At 35.6% G+C, this 13,953-nt stretch overlaps 1 protein-coding gene across 3 annotated transcripts in view; it reads left to right on the top strand.

Moving 5' to 3' along the window:
- Positions 1-13,953, top strand: part of NAALADL2 (N-acetylated alpha-linked acidic dipeptidase like 2) — a 1,303,052-nt gene that overhangs the window by 1,086,977 nt on the left and 202,122 nt on the right. For all 3 annotated transcript variants that reach the window (XM_034662698.1, XM_034662699.1, XM_034662703.1), the window contains one exon: positions 9,173-9,319. In XM_034662698.1, the coding sequence (XP_034518589.1) occupies positions 9,173-9,319 (147 nt within the window). The remainder of the gene's footprint in view (positions 1-9,172; positions 9,320-13,953) is intronic.

Here is a 13,953-nt window from a genome sequence, read left to right as displayed (position 1 = left end):
ATCCTTCCGGGCATTAAAGGTCCTATAGGAATTGTACCCAGGGGGGAGTGTACGTTCATCCAGTGCGTTGGCCAAAGGTCAATTGGGATGGTTCTGCTTCAACTTTTCAATATGCTCACGGTTTCATTTAGATAGAATCAGAGTATAGTTTTTGGAAGGGCCCTGGGCTTGTCATTATATATATAGTTTGCATTGCTTGAAGAAATAGGTTTAGCGATTGGAACGACCCACAGCAAACCCTATTGGAGAAGTGCCAAAGTGGCAGAGGGATCTATGGAGTCTTTTTATGTGCTAAAAATTTTTTTTAAGTCACCATTTTCTTAAATTGTAAGGTAATTTTAATTGAATTGATTAATCAGCAGCCTACCAGCTGTTTCTGTATGAAGGAGGGACCCCTTTCTTATTTCCATAGTTGAGTGGTAGAGGAGAGGTATCATTAGACCCGGGGTAGAGTAGGGCAGGGGAGGGGGGCAACAATGTAACAGTCTAATTAGAAATCCCTGCCCACCATTCTGTTTCTTATCCTTATGTCCTTAGAGGGTAACAAAGCTTTCAATCTGTATAAGGAATAATACTGCTTGTCATATCCATCTCACAGGGTTGAATTATGATCTAATATGATGTTTGTTTATAAATGGTAAATCCTTATGTAAATATCTCCTTATAGAAAGTGAGGTACCCCATATTTAACATGTTTTGATAATAACTTGATACTTGTCTAGAAAATACAACACACACAAACCATGTAAACAAGAATGGTCCTCAAGGAAATCATGATTATGACATGGACTTTTGTTTTCAGTTTTCCCCACCACTCTTTGGCAGTCTGTTCTCTCCCAGCATCCTCCTGGTTATCTGAGTGCCTACTTTAGTGACCCCTACCCAGTAGAGGACTCATGTTATTGTCCCAAATCCTCCTATAAAAGAACTTGTTCTTCCCTAATAAGTGGCAGTTACTTTTCTCTGTCCCCTCCTCAATGGTATATACATTTCTGATGGTCCTAAATGGACCTTCTTATATTAAATGGTTGTTGGCGATACAATTCTAAATACTTCATTTTTCTACTTAGGCATTTTGTAAAATGCTAATATTTCTGAAACTGGGAAATATCTGTTACACGGTTTGTTTCTTTCCTAGTAACCAACAAAAGCTATTTTAAAATTGATTAGCTTACAATCTGGGAATCTTGGAATTGGGAACACGGTATATAGTTCAGAGGAGATTTGAAAAACTTAACATTTATTTTTGGCAGATGACTCAATCACAGATTTAAAATTCAAAAGTAATAAACAGGTAGACAATGGAAAGTCTTCCTCCTAAGCCTGTCGTCCCCACCAGTACCTCTCTCCAGAGCCAAACACCATTTGTAATAGAGCATATATAGTTGTTTTTTTTACACAAATGACAACATATAGAATCTTACCACACATTATTTTTTTTCCTGTAAAAATTGTATCTTAGAGATTATATATCTCCAGTGCATAAGTAGCTTCATTGTTCTTTTTAAAAACTGAATATTATTCCACTGGATGGATGTGATATAATTTATCTAACCTTCATAGAATTTGTAAGACTTTTTTTTCTTAAGCAATATGAGGCACCAGAATTCCCATATCCTTCACAAATCAGTCCATAATCAAACTTGCCGAAGCTTTATATAAAGTAAAAATAAGAGACATTTTATATATCTTCTACACACAAAAGGCATTTATAATTATTTTTCTGTGAAATGCCAGTTCATATTCATTGACTATTTTTTATTGGCGTTTCAGGCTTTTTGCTTTATGTATTTCAGAAACTGGCCCTTTGTCTAGGGAATGAATTGTTACGATTTTTCCCCAGGTTTTCAATCATCTTTAGTTCATGGTAATTTTTGTCATGCAGGAAACAGAAGTTTATGTCGTTTGGGTAATTAGTGTTTTGTTTTCTTTTTTTTTTTTAATCTTCTGGGTATGTGCTTATACTCAAAAATGTTTTTCCCACTCTAAGATTATTAAAAATTATCTTCCATTGTTTCCTCCATACTTTTATGACTTAGATTTTACCCTTAAAACATTGGATTCATCTGGAATGTATTGTGGTACATAGAGTAGATACTATTTTATTATTTTAGTGGGGATTTTTATTTGAAACCAACAGCTTGTTTGAAATGTGAATATTTTAAGGCTTTAAAATAACACAAATGTTTTTAGTGTTACACAAGAGCCTTAAGTGGAGAGAAAAAAAAGAAAAAGAAAGAAATAGGTCTCCTGTTATCAAGTGCCTGTTGGTCAAGAATCTTAAGTTAGGGGCACCTGGGTGGCACAGCGCTTAAGCGTCTGCCTTCGGCTCAGGGCGTGATCCCGGCTTTATGGGATTCGAGCCCCACATCAGGCTCTTCTGCTATGAGCCTGCTTCTTCCTCTCCCACTTCCCCTGCTTGTGTTCTCTCGCTGGCTGTCTCTATCTCTGTTGAATAAATAAATAAAATCTTAAAAAAAAAAAAAAAAAAGAATCTTAAGTTAACCAGGGAAGAGGAAGGGGAAATGGAGTAGACATAGAGCTGGAGGAGGAGACATGAGTTAGAATAAGAACAAGGGCAAATGTCTTCATTTTTTATTTTCACTGTTACAGAGCGCTCTTTAAAGCATTCATTAGTTCGTAAATATATTTTAAATATAATTTGAAGTATTTCAAATATAAAGTAACATTTCTCCGTATTTGGGAACAAGATTGAAGTTTTAAAAATGAATAGAATGAGATGAGAATTAGACTGTTTTCACTTTGGCAATTCTACTGATATATACTAGAGTAATAGCAATTCTTCACCGTTTGAAGCTGAAAGTACTTTGTTAACACTCTGTAAGTAGGTGATTAAACCTTTATAGAAACCTTGAGATACTAGAGATTTTGAAAATCCCATTTTATGGCCTTGAAAGTTTCCACTTAAAAAAAAAAGATAAAAAGCTGGTTTTTCTCCATACTCAATCTAATCTTTAATAAACACATTGCAAGATATTTATTGATTTAAAAAAAATGTTTACCATTTGAAAATATGTTCTGTGTATAAGAAACTCATTATCAGATGCTGGTGTTAAGGATAACTTAAATAAGTTTCCAGTTTAAAATATTAAAGAGAGTCAGTAAGTATAACTTCCTGTTTCCTCTCAAAGATTACTAAAGGAGATCTGTAATGCATTATGAGAAACCGAGGATAGATAGCAACTTGAGGTACTGGCATAAAAATACAAACAAAATAAGTGAGGAACTCATGACATACACACATAGTAACTAAATAAACATTGACGAAATGCCAGAGATATATAGTTGGTTACACATAGTTACAACCACATCCAGTGATTATACTGTGATTTATAAAAGGGGGAGGGGGCACCTGGGTGGCTCAATCAGGTGAGAGTTTGACTCTTGGTTTTGGCTTAGGTCATGATCTTGAGGTTGTGGGATCAAGCCCCACTTAGGGCTCTGTGCTCAGTGTGTCTTCTTCAGAGCCTTTCTCCCTCTCCTTCCTGTGCTCTCTCTCTCTCTTAAATAAATAAATAAATAATTTAAAAAAGAAAAATAAAGACCCCTATAATCCCAGAAAGAACAAATTTAAGACTGGGATGTTCACCTGCATTAATGTGGTCTGTATGCTGGGTATATCAGCATGCTAGAGAGAAAAGAACAATGCATTTAGAATGAAAAGATCTGGAATCGAATTCTAATTCTGTTGATTTGAGCCCTCAGTTTCTAATTTGTTAAGTGAAGCTATTTTGCTCGGAGAGCTGTCCATTGTGGAACACTTTGATACGTTGATCAATTCTATATAGACCCATGCTCAGAAATAATGTTTTAAACTGCTTAAATTAAAATACACAGTATTACAAAGGAAATTAATTTTGTCAAATTCCAGTTATCTAAGTATTAAAACACATAAATTTGTATTCAATAATATATAAGCTTTTTAAAATCAACACATTAAACACCAAAATTCAACTGAATGTTTTATAACTACCATCTTTTCAAATTAGTAATGAATTTTTTTACAACTGAAATGTGACACAAAAATACCTGATTGTATTTGATTTCAAAGTCACAGATACTGCTAATACCATTGGGTTTATGGCCTCCTTCATTTTTGAATGAAATGTTAAGTTTCAGTTAACATTGAATGGAAATACAGATGCAACTTTTATTTTCTTGGTCCACCAAGTTCACAGATTTCCTAAATCCTTTCTGTGGACCTCAGGGTAATAACCTTAGTGCTTTCCTTGGGCTTTCAGATTTTTAGGTTCTTTCTAGTTTCAAAATGCTGTAATTTCTCTGTGATTCCTTAATTATTTACATGTTCACATTGCTTGGGATCATGTTTATAAGTTCTAAAGTAAAAATGTAACAACATTTCATGAAACTACCTCTAGTTGACCAAACAAAAAAACCCCAGCCCTTCTCACCACTATTAAAGTTTAATTTTTTTACTAGTTCTGATGAAACTTTCTTAAACAAAAAGGTGATCTACCATCTAAAAGTGTCTGTATTAGTCACAGTTCTCCGAAGAAACAGACCAATAGAATAAATAAAAGAGAATTATTATAAGGAATTGGCTTATAAGATTATGAGAACTGAGAAGTCCCAAGATCTGCAGTTGGCAAACTGGAGACCCAGAGAGCTGGTGGTGTGAGTTCCAGCCCCCCGGCCATCAGACTTGATGCCCAAGAAGAGATGTGCTTCAGTTGAGTCTAAAGAAAGAAGACGGATGTCCCAGCTAAAGTCAGACAGTAGTGGTTCCTTGTTGCTGGGCTGGTCTGCCTTTTTGTTCTGTTCAAGTCTTAAACTGAGTGAAGGAAGGCCCAACCACATTAGGAAGAGTCATCTGCCTTAGTCAGTCTACCAATTCAAATGTAAATCTCATCTGAAAACACCCTCACAGACCTACCCAGAATGTTTCACCAAATGTCTGAGTACCTAGTGGCCCAATCAAATTGACACGTAAAATTAACAATCTCAGTACCTATAATGAGAAATCATTTTTTAAATACCCGTAGACCTCATTATCACTATTGGAACATTACCTATTGTGAAATTCAGGGAAACAGGGAGATAAATTGTTTCTACACAACTGAAGTTACTAAATACTACTGAAATGAAAAGAAAGTGATTTAATTTTATTACCATGTATAGAATGTGGTACTTTTATTTTGAATCTTACACTTGTTGTTTGAATAAGTAATCACTTTAGATTTCCTACAAATACAGAGCAAATACTTATGTGTGCAGGGCAAAGCAGAGTGTGGGAGAGATAAAATGTTTAAATTATTGAACAGATTTTTAAATACTTTAGAAATCTGTCAATGTGCCTTGGTATTGCTATTCAGTTAAGGTAAATGTTGACTTAATTTCTTTGTATTTCACTTATGTGATCATTTACTATAAGGTTTTGCCTTTCAGCCTAAAAGTATACTTGCAAAGAGCATGTAGCTTTAGGATGATTTCATTTGAGGTCTTCAATAGACTTGTGGTAGGAAATTAAACAAGTGACATAACCACAGTCATTGCCTGAACTTGCTTATTTTATGAACTGTAATAAAAATGCTTGTTATCAAATGTTAAGTATGGAGCATTTTGAACTCCTTGGATGAAATACTTAATTTGAATTTACTCAGCCTTGTAAATAAATTTAAAGATTAATTGAGCTGCACAAATTTGTTACCAACCTTCCCTTTCCCGTGGTGGCTAACTTCTAGTAAAATGAAGGAAATTGAAATTAACATTTCTTCCTACTTCCCTCTCAGATGTAAGTGTTCACAGGGGCTGAGTAGATTGTTATCTCTTACCTGATGTCCGTCTAGTACAATTCACTGAAGCGTTGTGTGGGAAAACGCTTCGCATGGATAGAATACAGATTTAGGCTCGCTTAAGGTCTATGAATTTGGCCTAGATTATAAAGTAATGAATAATAAAAAGATTTAGAGAATAGGGTTTCTATGCCAGGAATGTTCCCCCTCTTAAGGGAAATCCCCAGATGAAACAACTGGGAGAAAAACTCCCATCTGAAAATTGGGATCTTTTTTATTCTATTTTACTTTGAAAATAGCTAGGAACAAAAGCACTAAGGAACAAAATAAACACAGGCTTGAGGGGCCAGCACTTTCTCCCCTCAGCACTGGTTAAATCACAGGAGAATAGGCAGTAGAGGGTGAGGCGGTGAGAAAGAGAGACAGAGAAACAAAGAGAGGGAAAATGGTATGAACTGGAGAGGAAGTCCTCCACAGAAATTTGCAGGGAAACTCTGGGCTTCATAGGTAAGGAAGAGACCCCAGGAAGGTTCCTCAGGGAATGTGTTGTCCCTGGTTCTCAAATTTTGGGTTGGTTTTCTTGAAGCTTTTAACCTTCATTTGTGCTTGATCTTGACAGGAGGCTCACTAGCCAAGTACATCCAGCTATAGGCTCCTGCCATCTGGGCCAAACGGCGCTATCGTTCTGTGCTCTATCCTCCCTCTGTACATAGTCAATACTTAGCACCATCAATGCGGTTTCATAGATCTCAACCATCAAAATATAATTTAAAAGCAATTCTTCATAGCGCTCATTCTGTTGGCATCTTAGTAGGTTTACAAAAGAAGTTGTTATAGTTGACAGAGGTGGTAGTACAGACCTTTAGGGAAAAGATAGATGTGTTAATAAATAGGTGAAGTAAAGCAAGCCAGGGTAGAGAAAGGAATGTGGAAGTGTTTTAGGGAATGTAATCCTGAAGGCTGGATATTGCCCTTTGATTTGCCTGAAAAACAAAGAACATGTAAGTAATGATGTAGCTAGAAGGAATCACAGAAGTGGAATGCAGTGAACAGAGTAAAGCTATGCAATGGGATTAGCCATGGCAAGAAGAGAGAGGCTAGGGTATCTGTAATGGTTTCAAAAGGAGTGTCCCAGGCTGGTGAAAGGCTGAGGCAAACAGGAAGTGTGCTTTGTGAAACTTGTAGAGCAAAGAACGCAATAAAATTGATTGCAGTGGGGTCATTTGTGTCATTTTAGCAACTTGCATATATGGGAAACATACTTTTTGACAGAGGGAAGCTATTATATAACAATAATGACTAAATAAAAATAGTATCAAATATTACATTTAAGGGTCACCTGGATGGCTCAGTTGGTTAAGCATCTGCCTTCACCTCAGGTCGTGATCCCGGAGTCCTGGGATCGAGTCCCAGGTCCGTGGAGTCAAGCTCCCTGCTCAATGGGGAGTCTGTTTCTCCCTCTCTCTTTGCCCTTCCCCCTAGCTCATGCTCTCTCTTTCTCAAATAAATGAAATGTTTAAAAAAATATATATTACATTTAAGTTTCACATTTTTTTAAAAATTTACTTCCTTCAGAAACACATGTTGTGGAATTTAGAATTGTTAGCTTTTAATCCATGCTAATCTGTTGAGAAAAAAAATTTCTAAGGAAATTTTCCCAACAGAATTCTAAGGAAATATCAGCATGGCAGGTATTTGGAGTGGATATTAAGAATCATATATACGAAATGAAATGAACGCTAAATAAAATAAGAAAGAAGAAAGAAAGAAAGCAAGCCAGAAAGCCAGCCAGCCAAACCTGTATTTTCACTGATGTTGAGCAGGATACAGGTTTCAAATGTAAGTAAGGATAAACATGTAAACCACTTGTAAAAATGATTTTTAATTTTGTTGGGTAAGCATCTGGGGAGAGAAGAGACTAGATTCTATCAAATCCTTATTAAAGCTTAAAAGAGTATAACAGACTAGGTTTCACAAATTCAAATGCACCTGGGCACCATTCAATGAATGTGAATGAGTGAAGCAGGCTGAGTGTGAGACTCCAGTGATGGGACACCTGTGAATGTCTTGCCTGACCAAGGCATTCAAATTCAATTAGGAAAAAACCTAGTCGGGCTGAACAAATACTTTCAAAGGTGCCGATACTCAAACAGCTGAATCTGTCAAAAGTACTTGAAATTTTGTGCATGATATAAAGTAGTTTTTTTTTTGCTTTTCATAACCTAGTACTTAAGGGTAGCTCTTTTGGGGGAATATTAAAACTCTGCCTAAACTGTCCCAGGTGGATCTAAAACCTTCAGGAATCTTTGCCCCAGGAGTGTATCAGGAAGTGAAGGAGAATTAGCTCTCTTCAGAAAATCAGACTTTCAAAAGAAGCAAATTGGTGGAGTTCACTATAAAACTTTTAGAATTTTATGTTTTACTCAAGATATATATGAATTACGTTAAGCTGAAACCTTGCCTTGTTTATAAATGCTCACACGGGCTTTCCATTTTACTTGATTTTAACTTTGTTGCAAAGATCTTTCTATTAGATCCTCACAGAAAGTTGGCTACACATTGAAACATTATTCTATGTTGGAAAAATCTAGCACTGTGGCTGAAAAAATGTTGAAACAATTCACTTTCTAAATATTAGATTACACATTTCCAAATCTTTTGATCAGTCATATTTAAAAGTATTTTTGAAATTATATCATGCCAAGGAAACAGGGGGTGTGTTGAAGAGTCAATGTCTTGATTCAATGACAAACATGAATTGACATACTTTCTGCTTAATGTGAGATGTGATGTTCTCATTGCTAATATTTTACTTTTCTCATGATTGTGGCTGAGGAGATTGGTACTTTTCCATAAAAGTTCATACTTGAGACTTGAGGGAATATACTTTTAAGAATAAATGGAGAAACATCCTTCTGTGGTTTTCAAAAAACATTCTAAAAGAATGGAATTATAACCTACAAAGCCATCTTTTAAATTTACTGGAAAACTTAGTAAAAACAACAACAACAACAAAACAAAACCCTAAACTTTTTAGGGACTCAACATCATGTAAAAATATTTCAAATTATAGAGTCATTGCAGTTCATAATAAATCAATGATAAAAATGCTTTTGCAGAACCAACAGCAAGAGCGTTTGATTTGGTCAAGTGGTAGTCACAGTTTAGTGAGCATCCGAACCATAGGGAAATGTCACAATGTAGGTTCCTGGGCTCCATCCCTAAAGGCTCCTATTCCCATTTCAGAGGACAAAGGGGTAGCCTAAGCATTTATATTTCCAACAGGTTCCTGAGCGACATGGATGCAGCCGATCCATGGACCGTATTTTGAGTAGCACTGATTTTGGGATGTCCCGACAAGCATAGTGTATGCTAACAATTTAAATTATGTTTTTCAGAAAAATCATTTCAACTGTTCCAGAAGAGCTAAGTGCCAAGAAACCAACGTCAGTTCTGTACAGATTCAAGGTGATGCTGATTATTTCATCAACCATCTTGGAGTTCCCACCGTGCAGTTTGCCTTTGAGGACATCAAAGCATTAGAGGTGATTGTTCCTAAAAATGCAAAGCACAGAAACCCATACACACACACACACACACACACACGCACAAGTTAGCAGACATGCAGAATTTGATTTTATCCTGGCTATTTGTCTTTCTCACCAAGTAGGTCACTATAGGAGGCTGCTTCATCTAGAGAGTTATTCTTGTTGTTCAGAGCTTTGTAACAGTATTTGAAAACATCAGCTCTTTTCAGTAGTGTTGAATTCAATTTAAAAAGATTCATACTGTCACTCACATCTTCACAGTGCGCTTTGCCACGAGAAATTTGCAGTAGTTGGATTAACCTCAAAACATAATTGTAATCTTCAGTATTCACAGAAACAGATGACATGGGCAATAGATTCTCCTCTCCTTGCCCAAGGGACAATGCATTTCACGTGCTGTATATTAATGCGAGTCTTGTGGATTAGCTGCCCGAAGTTTGTCAATAGTTTGCCTACCCAAAAAGATACTACTCTTTTGTGAGCATAGGAGGTTTTTTCCCAAAGATTATCCCAGAGTCCTGATTTCCCTTAACTAAGTTTGTGTTCATCCAACCGTTGGACTTCAAACCTTTTGATCTTTCTCAGAATGATGTCACCGGAAACTGTTTCTCTGCAGATCTAAACCTGTTGGAATATTTTCCTTTCACAAGTTATGCATGCTTTGTTGGGAGCTATTTGAAAGCTTGAGGTAATTATTATATTAACAATATAAATAGCGGCTGGAAAATAGAATAAAGCCTGCTTTGTTCTTCAACTATCAATGCTCCTGAGTTGTGTTTAGATTATATTTTTATAGGCTAAACTTCAGACCTGTGGTATCTTAATTTCTGATAGCTTTAGCGACATTTTGTCTCCTGTTTCTCAGCAGCACTCCCACACTCATCCCTGAGCTCCTCTCTAAACAGCTAATGGTCACTAATGACTTAAATTCACGGAGGGAAAAGTTCTGGGTGAATCCTGTTGTAATGAGGCAAATTCTTGGGTAACGGAAAAGTTATCATTATATTTTATCTGTTTTTCTAATTGTATTTTCACATGGGATTATTGTATAAAAATGGGATACATGTGTAGAGATAGATTATCTTTTACCAAACCCCCTGGACACACTTCAATGAATCAGTGTATTAAGACATTAACTTATTTTTAATTTTCCTGCTTGCTATCTTTTAATATCTTTTCATCATCCTCGTATCTCAGCCTATCTGGCTCCTGTCATGTTAACATGTTGAATGATAGCTTTTATTCCATCCATGTCTAAATTGCCATGTTTGAATCTTAAGCCAAAAATTTAGGCAGTGTAGAATAGCCTTAGGAATGGGTCTATACTTAACTCTTGACTCTGATACTTGGGAGACAAATGAGTTAGCCTCTTTCAGACTTAATTTTGCAGATGAGGAACCTTGGTATACTTAAGGAATCTACTTCCTAGAACCCTGGTAAGGATTAAATGAGACTGCATGGAAGGGATTTAGCTAATATTGAGCACATAATAAGCTCTCCATCAACGAGAGCTATCATCACTGGTGTTATTATCTGATTGTAGGTTCAACCTATTAGTGGAAAAATCTCCAGACTTTTTAGACAAGCACACATTAGTGGAAAGGAGGGGCTTGTTGACTATTAGGGAAAACAAGCTTCTAAGGCTGAAGAGGTGGGATCTAATGAGATCACCCAGAGGATCTAAAGTGTCAGTAGAAAGATTTGGAAACAGGTCACAGTAAGGTTCTAAGAAGGTACTGTTATCACTGTGAAACTCCTATGGCTAAAGTCTATCTGCTAGCACTGGCTTAGTTTGAAAGAGCTGATCAGTTTTTTTTCAAATTGCACCCCAAATGTCCAACTCCCATCAGCAAAATTATTTTTTATTTGTCTCTAAAAAAGCAATTAAAAGAGAATCCTCTAAGCTTTATAACAAATGACCTTGTTTATAATGCCTTAGTGTGGAAAAAAATTTTAATGTATTTGTTCCTTGCAAAATATAAATACTTGAGATAATTTTGTGTGGTGAATTCTTCCAAGAACAGGTTATAACCTTTGCTTTCTGCATTAACCTATAATAAAATAGTTGTATACATTGAGAGGAATTATAAGCATTGACAGGCTTTATCCATCATATAAGGAATATTTATCCTGTGTCAATTAGTAAAACAGGGAGGAAATTAGAGCGTTTTTATGAATTTGCAATTAGATTTAAAAATGTAATATATGTGTGTATATATAGTTACATATTATGCAAATTATGCATATAATTTATAAAATATCTACCCCTTATTGAGTACTTGCTAAAAATTTTTATTTCCTATTACCTAATATTTCCTATTACCTAATATTTATAATATCATTATGAGTCAGCTATTATTAATAATGCTTTTTTGCCAAGAATGAAATGAAGCTTAAAATCAAGTAACTTATCCAAAGTCATAAAACTAATAAATACCCAGGATAGAAGATGGCTTTGGATCTGTTTAACAGTAAGCCCATGTTCTCAACTATTACACTAAAGGTTGCAAGCTGGAAGCCCAAGGGCAAAATCCAATTCACAGATACATTCTGTTTGCCCTGAGCTTTGGTGAAAAATTGGATATCTGGAAACATTTTTCCCCCATGGAAACAATTGGCTATATCGTGCATTACTCACCAGCTTGCCATGTTCTTTATTAAGGAGTCTGCCATGTTGTTTATCCTAGAGTGCAGTCAAGAAGAATATTTCTTCAGCCCCACATCAGGCTCCTCAGCTATGAGCCTGCTTCTTCCTCTCCCATTCCCCCTGCTTGTGTTCCCTCTCTTGCTGGCTGTCTCTATCTCTGTCGAATAAATAAATAAAATCTTAAAAAAAGAAGAAGAAGAATATTTCTTCAATGCCTGTTGCTATCACAAATTGGGAAATGAAACAATCACCATAATGGGCCACATGTTTCCCCAGACTTGTGTTGCTTGTGTTACCCCCCAACACTTGTAGGAACTGTGTTCATTATCACCGCACTCATTTTGAGTAAAAGAGCCAAAGTGGACAATTCTATGGTCCTTTTCACTTTATAAATTGTATGTGTTCTAAGTGAGCTAATTTTATAATTATACTCATGTTTTGGAAGAGATTATCTATTTAAATTTTATTTGGGTGATTATAATGCTAACTTCAGTGATTTTGCCTTTTTTTTTTTTGTCCATCAGATTGATTATAGATCTATTATAGTCAGTTTCAACAAGTGAATGATAATAGGAAAAAGAACTGTAGGAAAAGAAACTAGTGCCACAGACACCACTTTTAATGGACATATGGGATATTATTCTAAAATTATTTTTTGTGAAACATGACATTTTATAATATCCATCCCCAATATTTCATGGTTCCATATTCCAACCAATGGCTTTCCCCTATAGTTTCTCTGGGTGCTTATATATTGAATAAGATTGTTTGAAGCATATTTCACCTTTAGTTTTTCTTGGTGTCTATCCTCTAATTTTCCAATAATTACATTTCAAAAATGCAAAGCAATGTATGGATTTGCCAAATGCTAGAATTATTCCTTCTCATAAAATATCGCCCTGTTAATTGAAATGTCTCTAGTTGCAAGTTTCATTTAAATAAGTTTTTCAATTTGTAAACATTATTGCACCTGTTAGGAGAAGCATTCTGCACAGATTAAATACAACGCAGAGATTGCTGAAAAGGAAATGAAAAGACAGATGCTTTCTGATTAAGAGTGCAATATTTATGACAGGCGGGTGGTCCGATGCACATTTCTTCTGTCACTTAACAGCTGTTTCACATAATTTTTGTTCCAGATCAGTATATTTACTCTCCATAGGGCATGTCAGAGGGTCTGGCTTTCTTAGTATATCAAAAGATCAATCCATGCCCTAGTAAGCCTTCTACCACAAATTGAAACTCTGGTTCCTCACGCTGTTTAACCTTATATTTTTTGCTCTTCTGCTTGAAACGTTCTTTTTTAAACCCAATTTACCTCTATAATGGAGCATTTAACATTTAAATGATAATGAGATAAAGGGGTATTATAGCTTTATATAGCCGAGTTTTTTGCATAATTGTTCCAGTATCATTTAGTAACCCAGCAACTGAAAACCAAGTAGCATAGGTGTTTTCAAACTCTTATTCTTTTTAAGTTGGATGGCTCTGACATCAATTTTGATTCTTAAACTGATATATAACAGCATGAGTATTTGGGTGTATGGATGCATGTGTGAACTTTAACATTAAGGTAATTTTATCACATAAAAATAATCATTTTGTGCATGTACAATACAGATACAATACCACAATACATTTGCACACATTTGGGAGCAAAGTAATTAATAGTTTACATCTTGATTCTTCATATTTTATTTTACTAAGGGGACGAATAATTTATTTTGCTTAGTGATAATTCTTTCATTACATTTTCTGTTTGGAACTTAGCCACTAACACTGTTGTGTTAACAGATAATAACAGTTCAAAGTTCATTAAAAGCTCTTGACTTAAGGGGGGGGCACCTGGGTGGCTCATTCAGTTAAGTGGCTACTCTTGATTTGGGCTCAGGTCATGATCTCAGGATTGTGGAATTGAGCCCTGCATTGGCCTCTGAGCTGGGTTTAGAGCCTGCTTAAGATTCTCTCTCTCTCCCTCTGCCCC

This window comes from Ailuropoda melanoleuca, chromosome 1 (genome assembly GCF_002007445.2).
Source record: "Ailuropoda melanoleuca isolate Jingjing chromosome 1, ASM200744v2, whole genome shotgun sequence".
NCBI lineage: Eukaryota > Metazoa > Chordata > Mammalia > Carnivora > Ursidae > Ailuropoda > Ailuropoda melanoleuca.
The sequence above is the reverse complement of the archived record's forward strand: the minus strand, read 5'-3'. Positions and strand labels throughout refer to the sequence as shown.